The 14,857-nt window shown below is 46.9% G+C and overlaps 2 protein-coding genes and 1 long non-coding RNA gene across 3 annotated transcripts in view; 2 read left to right on the forward strand and 1 right to left on the reverse strand.

Moving 5' to 3' along the window:
- The window catches only part of LOC112136569 (semaphorin-4B), a 14,961-nt gene extending 12,314 nt beyond the window's left edge, over positions 1-2,647 (forward strand). Inside the window, exons 12-14 of the mRNA XM_024258341.2 lie at positions 135-298; positions 810-874; positions 948-2,647. Of these exons, the coding sequence (XP_024114109.1) occupies positions 135-298; positions 810-874; positions 948-1,657 (939 nt within the window). The 3' untranslated portion in view covers positions 1,658-2,647. The remainder of the gene's footprint in view (positions 1-134; positions 299-809; positions 875-947) is intronic.
- A 423-nt stretch (positions 2,648-3,070) lies between these two features.
- On the reverse strand, positions 3,071-3,870 carry LOC112136573. Its single transcript, XR_002917380.2, has 2 exons — positions 3,729-3,870; positions 3,071-3,421 (listed from the first exon to the last, which is right to left on the reverse strand). It is a non-coding gene; the product is annotated as an uncharacterized LOC112136573 (long non-coding RNA).
- A 1,725-nt stretch (positions 3,871-5,595) lies between these two features.
- Positions 5,596-10,874, forward strand: LOC112136488 (membrane-spanning 4-domains subfamily A member 6A). Its single transcript, XM_024258198.2, has 7 exons — positions 5,596-5,736; positions 6,566-6,796; positions 7,643-7,744; positions 7,810-7,866; positions 7,990-8,172; positions 8,247-8,366; positions 10,270-10,874. Exons 2-7 carry the CDS (start codon positions 6,593-6,595, stop codon positions 10,357-10,359), a joined length of 756 nt encoding a protein of 251 aa, XP_024113966.1. The 5' UTR covers positions 5,596-5,736; positions 6,566-6,592; the 3' UTR covers positions 10,360-10,874.
- Positions 10,875-14,857: the final 3,983 nt, after the last annotated feature.

Consider the following 14,857-nt stretch of genomic DNA (forward strand, 5'->3'; position numbering starts at 1 on the left):
GGTTGAGTTCTGGTAGAGCAGGGGTCACCAACCCTGGTGCTCGCGGGCCCTGATCTCTGGAACTGAATTCTGGGTAATTTCTGCTGGTTCTGTCAGTCTTTGCTGATCACTGATCTGTGTTCCCGACTCTGCAGGGAGTTCTGTACGTGGGAACGTCTGAGGGGGTCATGACTGTGCCTTTGGCCACATGCTCCGCCCACAGGACCTGCAGCCAGTGTGTTCTGTCCCGGGACCCTCTGTGTGGGTGGAGCCAGAGCAGGAGGGTCTGCACGGGTCTTAGCGGCAGTGAGGAGGACGTGTGAGTGCAGATCATCCCTCCTCTTTCTGCTTCATGATCTTCACTGTAAAGAAAACAAAAGGGTTCACACCGACAGGCCCCGCCCATAAACAGGTTTGAGTCCCAGAACATCAAACCTGTGGGATCCACTTTTGTAGCTTCATCCTGTTGGGATTTCTGAAAGCTGCCTCCAGTGAGAACTTCCTGTCTGGTTTTAACCCTTTAGCACCTCAGCTCCAGTGTCAACGTAACTCTAACCAAACGTACATCGTTTGACATGGAATCGTCGCCCGCAGCACGCCCGTAGATAAAAACATGAATCTTTTCTCGCTGCGGTTCACTGAGCGGCCTATGACTTTGATATTTCCTGAGGATCACCTGCATGTCCAGGTTGAACATTTCCAGCTGCAGACGTCCGTCTCCACCTGTACGGTGGGCTGGGCTCAGGCGGCGGTTCTGATCCGCCTGGAGGTTTGTGGTTTCAGCTTCAGGTCTTCATTTGAACCAACAGGATTTCTTTCTCTCTCTTCAGGATTCAAAACCTTGAGAACGGAATCGAGCAGATGGAATGTCCTGAAGAAAGACCTGAAATCAGAGGTGACCCTCACAGCTATGAACCGGGTTTCTTCTCGTTTCACCGTTTTAAAAGTGACTCCTCCTGTTTCCACAGACGTTAGCGTTAGCTTGAACCAGGCGGTTCGACTCCAGTGTGAGAAACCGTCCAGCCTGGCCGTCCTGAGCTGGACGTCCCCTCAGAGGAAGTTCCTCCCGGAGACGCTCTTCATCCGCTCTCCTGACGGCGGCCTCAGCTTCCTGGCCTCCGCTCAGACCCTGGGGACCTACAGCTGTGAGGCGGAGGAGGCGGGTCACAGGGAGGTGGTCGTGAGCTACAGAGTTCTGGAGACCTTCACTCCTCGCTCCATCGTCCCTCAGCCAGGAGAGGACTTTGAGGACATCTCAACTGAAACCGCGGTGCCTGAGGACTCTGTGAACACTCCGGATCCTCCAGTGCTGGAAACCCCGTCAGCAGAAGATCCCGGGAAACCTGCGGCCACAACCAAAGCTGGTCCAGATGTTCCCACAAAACCTGCATACAAAACCAGCTCCTCGACCTCCAGGACAGAGAACCAGATCTCCATGGATGTGCCTCGCAGAGAGAAGAGCTTCTACGGCGAGCTGGTGGTGGTTTCTCTGCTGCTGGCCGCCAGCGTCTGCGTGATGGCTGTCGGAGCGTTCGTGGTGTGGAGGCAGAAGAAGACGGGCCTCCACTCAGATCATCTGCTCATGGGGGAGGACAGCAGCAAGACCCACACCATCATGGAGATCTGTTCTCTGGAGAGCACGAAGGAGGCGGCGTCTGAGCTGAAGAACGGGGAGTGACGGGAAGACCTCCTCCAGGGGTTTCTGCCTTCAGGAGAATCTAAAAACATATCCTCAATTTCAAACAGTTTTTTCTTTTGAAAAACTCTTGAAGCAGAATGTCACCTTGTAAACCACTAATGTGAATATTTTTGGAAATGTTGACAAAAAAAATTCCCCATGTGAAATCAAGTAGGCGGAGCTTTCAAATATGATTGAAATGAAATCAAATCAAATTCTTCCCGTTCGACATGAAGGACGCAGAAGTTCGAAGGTCACATTGCTTTGACCTCTTTGAAGTTCTGACTCCATGCAGACGACACACTTGTTTATTTTTGACAGGATACATTTTGTGACCAAAAAACTTCTTTGCTTCAAGTTTTACGAAGAAAAAGTGAAGCGGGTTTTATTTTGAAGGTCAAACGTAGTCTCTACTCTGTCAGGACTTCTTGGTCCACGTCCAGAAGACGTTGGTTCATCGTGACTCGGAATCGTCTCTCAGGTGTGAATGTTTGCGGTTGTGTCTCTGCAATGGACTGACGAACCCTCCAGGGAGAAGCTCACCTCCCCCCACTGTAGCTGGGATAGGCTCCAGCAACCCCCAGCTCCAAAAGGGCCTAAACGGGTTTGAAACTAGACGAATGAATGTTTTTGATGCACATGTGAGATGTTTATCGTGGTTTTATTTATGCAGCCGTGACCTCAGACTCAGTTCATCCTCTGTTTTATACAATGATGATTGTTTGTGTTTATTGTAAATATGATGACGTGTCCCATCTAAAGTACATTAATAATTTGTTTGTGATTTACCAATAGAATATCAGAATGTCTGGATTATTAGAACGTTTGGAGGTCTTTCACTCACATTTGATGTCACTTTGTCTCCCCCTTGTGTCAGTGATGAGAACATCTGATCAGAGGTTGGTTGGAAACTTCAGAGTTTCTGAGGTTACACTGAAAAGATGCTGATGTGCTTAAAGAATGAATAAAGTTTGAATTGACTCAGTGAAATCTGTGATTCTGCTGATTATTTGACACTTTTTGAAAACACTCACTTTTCACAATTGTTCTGATTTTATGGATAAAATCTGCAGATTTTCTGCTTATTTATCGACTCGTTGAGTAAAAACTGAAGTGAGATAAAAATCAGAGACGGATGATTTGATCCGAACCCTCAGGAGTCCATCAGCAAACAGCTCCCTTCTACCCATGTTACACCTGAATAGACGTTTGTGAAGATGTTCTACGGCGTTGCAGAAATGTGAACGTGCTAACAGGGCTAACTTTTATCGGCTGTTCCCATGACTCAGTGTAGCACGTACTACCCGAATTATGACAAAAGAAGCCTACTGGAAGTATAATAATTTATACTCGTCAGATTTTTCATCAGAAGACTTAGGTTCAGCTCAAGGAGAGAGAAGGCAGAACTCGGGATTTGCTTTTGACTCAGTATTTATATAGACAATACGAAAAACATAGACAGACAATATGGCCATACAAAGAAACCCAATATTTACAGTGACAAAGTTCAGTGATCATATAAAAAGTTCAAGTGGTTGTTGGCCTGGAGTGCCCAGACCAAAAGGTTCTGGTGGAAGAATCCTGAAGCACGGTTTGCAGCAGAAGAGTGAATGTGAGAAGAGCTCTGGTTTATGGTTTGTTGTCAGTAGAGTCTGTAGGCTACAGGAGCCTCCTACCAGCATGGACAGGATGGGAAACGTCCTTCGGAAGGCTCCAGCATTTAACCGGGTTCAGGCTCGGGCTTAGCTCGCCATCATAAGCGGCCTGCATAAAAAAACAGGACCCTCATCTATGTGCACATTCTAGGTCTATACATTAATAATTCAAATAGACTCATCTTTAAATAAATATTGCGCAATACAGTGTCATTTACTAAGCACTAATAATTCTATTAACAACTTATACAACAGTACAGCATTTTGTTTCATAATCAAAGCTCTTACAATCAGAGACACCTGGCATAAACATATCAACATAAGCACACGTCATGTGGACGAAAATAGTTGAAATGTGGCGCTAACCAGCACTGTGCTGCGTGCAAAATATTAAATTAGTCAGATAACGGACTCACCGATTCCACAGCAAAACGACAACTAGTTAGACGCTTTTCTCGGACAGTTTCGACGGGTAGGCGGCTCCTCGTAGCAACAAACATTTCCCAGCTCAGCAACGTGTGTGTCTGGTCGCTTCCTGCTTGGGATTAATAAAGACTGCTGATTGGACGGTCGCGGTCATGTCCGACGATGTTATATTTTGAAGCCCAATGAGGTGATCTCTTTGTGATTTTGGGCTATATAAATAAAATTGAATTGAATTAAAATTGAATTGAATTGAATGTGACCCGAGGCGCGCAAGGCATGCTGGGTCAAAGAGTTGTTCTCAGGACAAGAGGATGTGGGAGTGTTTTAGCGCCCGTGCTACATCAGCACGCTGACGTTTAAAAGGTCAAAGTATGAAACACCGTCAAATTCAAGTGAAGATTTGAGATGTAGTTGATTACTTTCTTCTCTAATTTCCTTGCAGTTTCTATCACAAGAACCCTAAAAAACTGTAGGCGAGTTTGAGAGAAACACTGACCTCTGCTGGTCAAATGTAGCATTCCTGCTGTTCTGATGGAGATGAAACGTTTTTACTAAAAAGGTCAAAGAAACAAAATCATTTCAAACGAACAGATTTCTAGGTTAGAGTTTAGGGCCACAATAAAAGAAGAAATCAAATCATTACATTATGAGAAAAAAATAAAACATTGACAAAAAGAGTCGTAAATTTATATTTCAAAACATAATTATTCAAAAATAAAATGTTACATTTTACATTTAGCCTTTAAAATGTTTCAACAAAGACTCTCCATCATAACTTATTTAATAATAGAAACAGAAATAGTGAAGAATTCTGCCGAATCTGTTTCCCTTTTTTTGTAAATGTTATTAATATGAAATTAGAACTTTATGTTGGAAAAAGCCAGACGTATTCCATGTAAAATTTCTACTTTTTAAGTTATAAATGTAGGATTTTTGTCTTGTAAAATTAACTTTTTAAATGGTAATTTCACACCTTTATTCTCATATATTTATTTTTCTTCTACTGGTCCCAAAGCTCCAGATTCAGATGAGAAACTGTGACGGCTCTTCTCGGATCTACAGTTATTTTCTGTGTTCTTAGTTTCTTCTCCGCTGGATTTGAACTATGGATTCACAAGTTTACTGTTTATCACGCTTGGTTTCAATTCCGTTCTTTCTACTTTATTTTAATCTCATTTTAATGATCTCATCTTTTATTTCTTCTGATTGTTTCTTTTAATGTTTTATGTAAAACACTTTGAAAGAAAAAATGACCTTTAAACATTTAAATGTGACATGTTTTATTTGCTTCTCTTGTAGGTACCAATAAACCACTGACTGAAAAGTGTCGAAGCAATAAAGTCCGATTCTGGGAAATGCTGCAGCTACTTCCTGGTGCTGCGTTCAGGAACAGTCTGACTTCTGCCTTTTCATGAAAACATTTTTCTTAGAGGACTTTCAAACATGTCATTCAGGTGGATATTAGCAAACATATAAAATCGGATTATCTTAATCCAACAAATCTCTAATATAATAGAGATAAAACAATTATATTAGTTTAAAAATGTGGGATTTAATAGAATAATGTCAAATAGTTGTTTTCTGGAAAAAGTGTCAAACTCCAGTCTGAAGGCTGATGTCTTACCTGATTGTGTCTGAACACACCTGGTGCAGGTAAAGGTTTGTTCAAAAATGTAGGAAGATGTTAAAAGAAAACCTCACAAGCGGATTCTATCAATTTAAGTGTTTTTATAATTATTTTTTTAATGAAAGATTCTTTAAAATATATTTTTCACAATAAAACCTCCTTCTAAAATAAACTAATGTTTCACGTTATTTTCTGCTTCAAACTCTTATCTTGTCCTGTTTCGTGTTGTCCATGTTTGCTTGGAGGTTGTTGGAATTCCGACTTTTCTTCGGCCCCTAAACGCAGCATCGCCGGAATTTGAACTTAAGAGAAACGAACTGATCTAAAGAAAAGCTTCGACCGCAGCTGATCCGCTCCGAGTCTTTTCACAGGTGAGTGATTCAGAAGAAGACCTTCAGGTTCCACTCCTGACTTTGTAGACTTTTGCCTTTTTTCACGCGCACGCGCTTTTCTCAGGTGTTTCACCTGCTTTCTGATCAGTTTTTTACGTCCGATGTAAGTCAGACATTAGATGTTAAAATCACATTTACTGTAAACTTGCAGTTTTATCACAAAAACGGAGACTAGTTTGAGTTTGTTCCACCATGAAAACAGCAGAGCATGATGGGAAAAAGGTCTGAGTGGAGTTCAGGAAAACCAACGTCGTTTAGAGTGTTTGTCTGAAGAAGGAAATCCTCATTGTGAGCGAATGATGGGACCAAAGAGGGAAAACAGAAGAAAACGATCTGATAAACGAGCAGAAATACGAGTTTTTTCATCCCTCCATCCTGGATTGGATCCATTAACTGTATATGAGAACTGGACGGACTGAGTGTGATGTCATCTCTAGACGTTGGTTTATTCCACCTCCAACCAAATGAGGTCAATTCAGTCGCCATCTTTTTGCGATATGAGCACCGCCATGTTGGAGCCAGACACCATCACTACACAGTGATTGGTCAGAGTTTCCATGGCAACCACTCTCTTCCCTTAAAAAAAGTTTCTGAGGAATTTTAGAAGCTTTCAATTTTTTTTTTCAATCTACCAAAAAGGTAAAATAAATAAATAAATAAAGCAGCTTCACTTTAAAACATCCTAAAGAACCAGGAGTAAAACAAGACGAACTCTCACTCTGCCAAATAAATCCTAAACTAAACCAGAAGTTATATCCAGGAAGACCATCTTGCTTTTGTGTGTCATCATTTGTTCTTGCTTTCCCAGAATTCCTAGAAGGAGCAGCCTCCCGTCATGGCGTCCACGTCTGTCACCACCATCGGTGGAGTCATGGTCATAACTCAAGTTATTCCCAGGGACGTCTCCTCCATTCCTCTCCAGACTCCTGGAGACCCTCAACAGCAGGCTCCGCCCCCTGAAGTGATTGCTCCTCCCACCCACTCAAAGGTTGTTGACGAGACAGACACTGATGTTCGCAGGGAACCACAAGGCCTTGGGGTAGGAGTCCACACTCATCTGGGTCGGTTCCGAGCGGTTCTTGATTGAGCGTTGAACTGCTTAAAATGCCAAGGATGCTAACTATGCTAACTCTGCTAAAAGTGCTGACGATGCCAACTATGCTAACTCTACTAAAAGTGCTGATGATGCTAACTATGCTAACTCTACTAAAAGTGCTGACGATGCTAACTATGCTAACTCTGCTAAAAATGCTGATGATGCTAACTATGCTAACTCTACTAAAAGTGCTGACGATGCTAACTATGCTAACTCTGCTAAAAGTGCTGATGATGTTAACTATACGAACTCTGCTAAAAGTGCTGACGATGCTAACTATGCTAACTCTACTAAAAGTGCTGATGATGTTAACTATGCTAACTCTACTAAAAGTGCTGACGATGCTAACTATGCTAACTCTACTAAAAGTGCTGATGATGCTAACTATGCTAACTCTACTAAAAGTGCTGACGATGCTAACTATGCTTACTCTACTAAAAGTGCTGACGATGCTAACAATGCTAACTCTACTAAAAGTGCTGACGATGCTAACTGTGCTAAAAGTGCTGACGATGCTAACTATGCTAGTATTGGTAAAATTGATAATGATGCTAAGTATGCTAGCACTGCTGATAATAATTACTACGTTAACATTGGTAAAAGTGCTAATGATGCTAACTATGCTAATACTACTAGAAGTGCTGATTATGTTAACTATGCTAACATTGGTAAAATGGCTAATAATGCTATCTATGCTAACAGCACTAGAATGCTAATTATGCTAACACTGTTAATAATGCTAACCATGCTAACACTGCTAAAAGTTCTAGACTTTGACCGTGTCTCCAGGTGGTCCAGATCTTCGTCGGTCTTCTGTCCGTCCTCTTCAGCTTGACGCCCCTCCTCTCCCCGGTGCTGATCCACTACGCCCCGTTTGGTTCCGGTTTGTTTGTACGTAGAACACCAGTACCTGATGGCTGTTGGAGTTCTGGGTTTTGAACGTGTTTCTGCTGCAGTTCGTGGTCTCCGGCTCTCTGGCCGTGGCGTCAGGACGGCGGGCTTCAGTCAGACTGGTGAGTTTTTTTTTCCGGTGTTTTCTGAACCAACAGCTGCCACGCCCTGAGGTCTATGACCTCATCAGTATTCTTCTGCTGGCTCAGTGGTTCTGGGTCCCATGGTTCTTGTTCTCCCTGCAGGTCTGGGCGTCTCTTCTGACCAACGCCTTCAGCGCCCTGCTCGGCCTGGCCGGCGTGGTCTACGACTGCGTCCTGCTGTCCACCGTTCCTTCTGACATGTTCTGCAAAAGCCCGTCCCAAACGAGGCCTCTGCTTCATGATGAGTGGACCCGCAAGTGCTTCAGAAACCTCTGGGCCCTGAATGTGAGTCCAGATGTATCGTTGTGGTTCTGCTACTTCCTGCTTGGTGTAACCGCTCCGTTCTTCACGCCTTCCAGTCGGTTCTCTATGGAATTCTGGGCGTCGTCCTGGTTCTGCTGGTCCTGCAGGTCTGCGTCTGCATCACCGTCTGCGTTCTCGCTGGACGAGCCATCAGACGCCACAAATGTCCCCTTACGGTAAGACATGATGGAGCAAAGCAGGTTTATGGTGACGTGAAGGGCGGAGCCAAACCAAAGAGGCTGATGGAAGATCTGAAACCATCAGAAACATTCAAATGATGAAACGTTGAACTCTGTGGTCCAAAGTAAATCAATGAAACTTCTCAAACAGCTGATCCGGTAAACATCTGCACTCCAGTCCCTCTAAACCGTCGAAGACGTTGGCGGTGACGCCTTAACGACAGACGATCTTTGACCCGTCGTAACGATCCAACTGTTTATGTGATCAATGTAGATCAGCTGATTCTGACGGGAGAAAAGCTGCAGCACGTTAGTCAAATGCTACACATCAGCTAAGCTAACACTGCGGCGCTAAGGGGATAACCAATCAGATGTTCCCACAGTAACTATAAAACCAAAACATCAAACTGTCTGAGACTAAAGTCTGGAAAAGTTTCACATTTTCTTCAAGAAAATTCAGATTTTCCTTCTGGCTGCTTCAGACTCTTAGATTCTGCAGCTTCTTACAGCGGTTCGGTGGGGGCGGGGCCTGTGTCTACAATATCACCTCCAATTGTCTTCATTCATTCATTGTCTCAGCCAATCGCGATTGCTTATCCCGTATTTAGCCCGGTTTCTCGTCACGTTTGCTGGAGCGTTGAGTGATTAATGACGGCGCTCAGCGTTCCAGAGACTGCGGGTCGCTCTGACCCGTTTCCAGCGGCCGGCCGGACTCGCGTCTCATGGCTCACGACCAAATCTCACGGGTCTCAGCTGAAGGCTGTGGGTCGTGTGGGGGAGGGGTAGATCCCAGACCACAACCCAGAAACGAACCCAAACTGAAGGCATGTCTGTTTTAGGGCTGCTCTCAGCCAATCCCCATCCTCAGCGTCCAGATCACCCAATCCCGCGTCCTCTGATGCTAACGCCTGACGCTAACGCCTGGCGCTAACGTCTGACGCTAACGTCTGACGCTAACGTCTGACGCTGACGTCTGACGCTAACGCCTGACGCTAACGCCTGACGCTAACGCCTGACGCTAACGTCTGACGCTAACGTCTGACGCTAACGTCTGACGCTAACGTCTGACGCTAACGTCTGACGCCAACGCCTGACGCTAACGCCTGACGCTGACGCTAACGCCTGACGCTAACGCCTGACGCTAACGCCTGACGCTAACGCCTGACGCTAACGTCTGACGCTAACGTCTGACGCCAACGCCTGACGCCAACGCCTGACACCAACGCCTGACGCTAACGCCTGACGCTAACGCCTGACGCTAACGTCTGCACACGCGTGTTCAGATGGAGCGCCACCAGCCGCTCTGCAGTTCTTCTTCTTCCTAAACTCCAGGACGGTCCGAGCGTCCGGCGTCGGACCGACCCAAGCTCAGTCAGAACCTTCAACAGAACGTTTCTGATGCCGCGGCGCCGCTGAAGTACACGGGTCCACTTCAGAAAAATGACTTTTTATTCTGTTGTGATTTTACATGTTTGATCACGTTAATCAGTTGAATTAAAAGTGTCTGTAGAATCTGATTCTCGCGATTACGTATTTAAGGGATGAAGATCAGGATTGATGATCGTGTTCTGTATCTGAAGACCTTTTGTTCGTGGTCGTTTACACCCCAAACTAGATCATTATTAACGACCTCATTATCTGAACCGCTTGATTACAAACGCTGCTCTTATCATCAAATGGATCAAACGGTTCCGTCAGCAGAACTGTCAGAGTTCTGGCAGAACCACCTTCAGCCGTGCAGAGCTCTCCTGAAGCTCCTCCTCTCTGATGTTCTCTGGGAGTTTTGGAACCGCTTTCATCTGGTCAGAGACGGCGCCGTCGTGAACAGAACCACCGTAAATGATGTTTCTGTGTTTCGGACTGACAACAGCAGGACTGTCTTCTGACCTTTGACCTGCAGGTGGCGCCTGACAGGGACACCACACTCCTGATACCCGCCGGATCTGAGCCTGACCCCGCCCCTGACCCCGCCCCTGCCCACTCAGCCTGAGAGGATCTGGCCCCGCCCTCCACCTACGGTTCTGATTCTGTCTTGTCTGCTGTTTTCATGGGGTTTGCAATGCTTTCTGGGTAATTCTGGGCCAGCTGGGTTCTGTTTAAAGCTGAACAGGATCAGATTCTGAGGAAAACAAACAGATCCAGTTTTTTCTGAAGATTTTCCATCGGGAAAAGTTCCTCTGAGGTTTTTGGAGGAGATCAGAAGACGAATGTTTTCCTCCATCGTCCACTGAACCGTCAGCAGAAACGTTCGGGTGGAGACGGAGAACCTCCTCGTTCTGTGAAAGAAAAGATCATCTCCTCCAAACTTCAGGGAGCTCGTTCATGTTCACGTGTTTGGGATGTCACGCTTCATCCCCCTGCCCTCCACGTGGGGGGTGGGGGTGGGGGGTGTCCATGGAGACCTGGTCTGGGTCTGATTTCCTGCTTCAGTCTCCTCTGGCCTCCATGTTTGAGGTCAAAGCTCCTCACGATCATCTTTCTGTGAATAAATCACTACAAAACTCAGACCGACTTCAGTGAAGTTTGGTGTCGAAGACGATCAGCCTCTAAAACTGGGGGGGTCAAACTCAACCCCACAGGGGGTCAAACTTAACCACACAGGGGTCAAACTCAACCACACAGGGGTCAAACTCAACCACTCAGGGGTCAAACTCAACCACTCAGGGGTCAAACTCAACCACACAGGGGTCAAACTCAACCACACAGTGGTCAAACTCAACCCCACAGGGGGTCAAACTCAACCACACAGGGGTCAAACTCAACCCCACAGGGGGTCAAACTCAACCACACAGGGGTCAAACTCAACCCCACAGGGGGTCAAACTCAACCCCACAGGGGGTCAAACTCAACCCCACAGGGGGTCAAACTCAACCACACAGGGGTCAAACTCCAAAACACACCTGAGGTCGCGACCAGGAGAAACATTAACTGAACACTCTAAAGCTACATTTTTAAACTTTAAAACTGTAACTTTTAACATAATTATGAACTAGGTTTTGTTAGCTTTAGCGGTGCATACAAACGGTTTCGGTTTGTCTCAGGCTGTGACTAAGCCCTGAAATGCAGAGCAGATGACGTTTGTTCATGCAGGCCGGCTGGGATTGGATAACGCCCAATTCAGAATAATCCTCCAGGCTTCCTCGGATCAGTCCGGAGAGCAGGAATGGCATCATTAGGAGGCGGGGCCAAGGCGGGAACAATGGTTAATGTTCTCGCCTTCGTAGTGGGAAAATCCAAAAAGTTTAAGAAATACTCGAGACGGAAACATTTAACGAGATTCAAGGGGATTTCAACGGGGATCTGTTCCCTCCTCCATCGGGACGGAACATTCTGGAGATGACATCACAGAGTGAGTGGGCGGTTCCTCCATGGTGGATGTGGGAGGGCTCCAACTGCCTCAGACGTATAAAACAGCAGTTTCAGCAGCAGGACAGCAGTCCACCATGGCGCCCCCCCTGACCCTCCCGTGTGTGTCCTACCTGGCTGTGCTGCTGGTTTTGGTGGACGCCTCCTCCTCCTCAGGTGAGCCAGTTTTTCTGCTGTCAGAGGAGTTTCTCACGTTGACTAAAAAGGAGAAATAACGGCTGATTTCCTGCCGTTTCATGACCCCCCTGATTGTTTGCTGACTTTTGCCTGAAGTTTCCTTTAAAGTTTCACAGGTTTCTGTTTAGAGGCTCAAAAACACAAAGACTGCAGTTGAATCCTTCATTCGTGTTTTTGAAGGTTTTACAAAAGTAAAAATAGTTTGTTTCACACAACTGATTTTTGCCTCAGAAACTTGATTAATCCTCTTAAACTGAAAGGACATTTGACTGAGGTGACATGACATCCCATAATAACCCCCATATTACTGCAACCCTTCAGTTTCTGCTCCGCCTCTTTCTGTGAATCAGCTGTTTTACCAACTAAACAAAAGAAAAAAAAAGCTCAGATTCAGCTTCCAACCACAGCGGATGAAATGAGCCTCCCACCTCCGTGCTTCACTGCAGAGTGGATTTGGTGCAGGTGGTTTCAGGTGAGCAGCTCAGTGAACCTGTGATCTGCAGAAAAAGCTTTTCCTCTGTGGATCGGAGTCAGATCCAGATGTTTCCGTAACATCATCAGAGCTCACCCGCTCACATTCACTAGATGAATCCAGCGTGTGGAGACTCGTCTGCTTCATCTGTGCGGCTGCTGGAACCGGTTCTGTGGATCTTCAGATGGTTCCTCAAACAGCAGATGTGAGGAGTCTCCTCCTGGTTCAGGTCTCCTCAGAACTCAGACATGTCCTGGCTGATCCAGCAGGTCTGGCAGAAGACGCTGAACCAAAGCCAAAGCCGGTTGTGGGTTTGGTCTTGGCTCTGGAAAATCCCGCTGACTCTCCTTTGGCCGGCGGCTGCTGGAGCGTTCTCACGGTCCTCCATGATGAGCTTAGCACCAGAACCTTCAGCTGTTCTGGAAGAAGAAACGACACCGTCCAGATTTTCTGTTGGTGTCTTCATGTTCATGACGCACCCTGCAGACGCTCTGACTCTGCAGACGCTCTAGTCCTGTAGATGTTCTGGTCCTGCAGACGCTCTGACTCTGCAGACGTTCTGACTCTGCAGATGTTCTGACCCTGCAGACGTTCTGACCCTGCAGACGTTCTGACCCTGCAGATGATCTGACCCTGCAGACGCTCTGATCCTGCAGACGCTCTGACTCTGCAGACGCTCTGACTCTGCAGACGCTCCGACTCTGCAGACGCTCCGACTCTGCAGACGCTCTGACTCTGCAGACGCTCCGACTCTGCAGACGCTCTGACTCTGCAGACGCTCCGACTCTGCAGACGCTCCGACTCTGCAGACGCTCTGGTCCTGCAGACGCTCTGGTCCTGCAGACGCTCTGGTCCTGCAGACGCTCTGACTCTGCAGACGCTCTGACTCTGCAGACGCTCCGACTCTGCAGACGCTCCGACTCTGCAGACGCTCCGACGCTGCAGACGCTCCGACGCTGCAGACGCTCTGACTCTGCAGGCGCTCCGACGCTGCAGACGCTCTGACTCTGCAGACGCTCTGACTCTGCAGACGCTCCGACTCTGCAGACGCTCCGACGCTGCAGACACTCCGACGCTGCAGACGCTCTGACTCTGCAGGCGCTCCGACTCTGCAGACTGAAGTTGTTTTTATTCAGAGCTTCTGTTTTTGTCCTGACAGGTGGGGGCGGGACTTTCCAGGCGGACCTCTCTGGTCAGGCTCTGACTAATCTCTACAACCTGCGGGTGATGTCAGCAGAGAGGATGAGGAGACCACTGGAGCCTCTGAAGGTTGAACTCGGACCCATCAGTCACACTGGAGTTCGGTCAGTTCAGTTCCTCAGACCCTTTAGATTCAGAACCGGGTCCGCTCAGAATGTTTGTCCTGCAGAGTGACGCTGGAAGACGGCTCTCAGTGGCTCGTCCATAAAGGCAACGGATTCGGACGCTCCTCGCAGACGGTGGTGACGAACGCTCGCCACATGAGCAACAAATGGAGGGTGAGAGGACGCTCCTGTAGGGTCAGGGGTATTCAGGACCAGATACTGACTGTACACGAGAACTGGACAGAGTGAATACGTTCCTTCTTCAATTAAAACACAGATAGTCGTCGTAGAAAACTCCATCCTTTGATTTATTTCAGTGTTTATTGAATTCTTTGAGTTCTGGATTCAAATCAGATTTGGTCCAAAACCAGGAAACTTCAGCCAATCAGATGGTTGGATTCAGAAAATTAAGTTCATTTTTTAAATATCTTATCATATGTTTCTAAGCTGCATCTGTCTGTAAAAACTGTGAGTGGTTCTGTTCGGGTCCACAGGTGATCCAGACCAAGAACTTCAACGGCTCCAAGAGACTGTCAGACTTCGTGCGGGCCGGAGGCATCGATTACAATCTGTTGTGGGACAACTGCCACTTCGGGTCTGGCAGGATGATGGATCTGGGAGACTGATCCTCTCAGGGATCTCCTCCATCCAGGAGGTGCAGCTCCGGATTAGTCCAGGATCATCTGAGATCCAGTGTTTCAGCTTCTACTGCTGGTGGCTGGGCGACCTCTGTTCTGCTTCCTGACTCTACATGTCTGCTTGGTTTCCATGGAGACGCTTTCTGCTGCTGCTCAAACGCTTCTGAAACTTTGAGTGAAATAAAGAGAACAAGCAAACAAAAACAGTGTTGTGTTTAAATCTCCTCACTAGAGGGCGCCAGACGGTTAACCTGGAGGTTGTCCTGCAGATCAGTTGTGTGTTTAGCTTTTCCTGTCAATGTTTCTGTCCTTCATGCAGTCCGTGGACCGCTGCAGCATCTTCTGAAGGAACTCCACTCGGTAGATAAATCAGCACTTTCATGGTCCGGTACCTCGATGGCGCTGGAGGCTCCTCCTCCTTTGACCCTGGTCTGGATAGTGCACTGGGGGACTTCAATGCCCACATGGACAATGACAGTGGCACCTGGAGGGGCGTGATTGGTCGGAATGGCCTCCCTGACCTGAACCCGA

Source organism: Oryzias melastigma, linkage group LG16 (assembly GCF_002922805.2).
Source record: "Oryzias melastigma strain HK-1 linkage group LG16, ASM292280v2, whole genome shotgun sequence".
Taxonomy (NCBI): Eukaryota; Metazoa; Chordata; class Actinopteri; order Beloniformes; family Adrianichthyidae; genus Oryzias; species Oryzias melastigma.

Coding starts and splice junctions, on each gene's coding strand:
- LOC112136488 (XM_024258198.2), top strand. CDS start 6,593: ATGGCGTCCACGTCTGTCACCACCATCGGTGGAGTCATGGTCATAACT. Junction 6,797..7,642: donor GGGAACCACAAGGCCTTGGG/GTAGGAGTCCAC, acceptor CCGTGTCTCCAG/GTGGTCCAGATCTTCGTCGG. Junction 7,867..7,989: donor GGCGGGCTTCAGTCAGACTG/GTGAGTTTTTTT, acceptor TTCTCCCTGCAG/GTCTGGGCGTCTCTTCTGAC.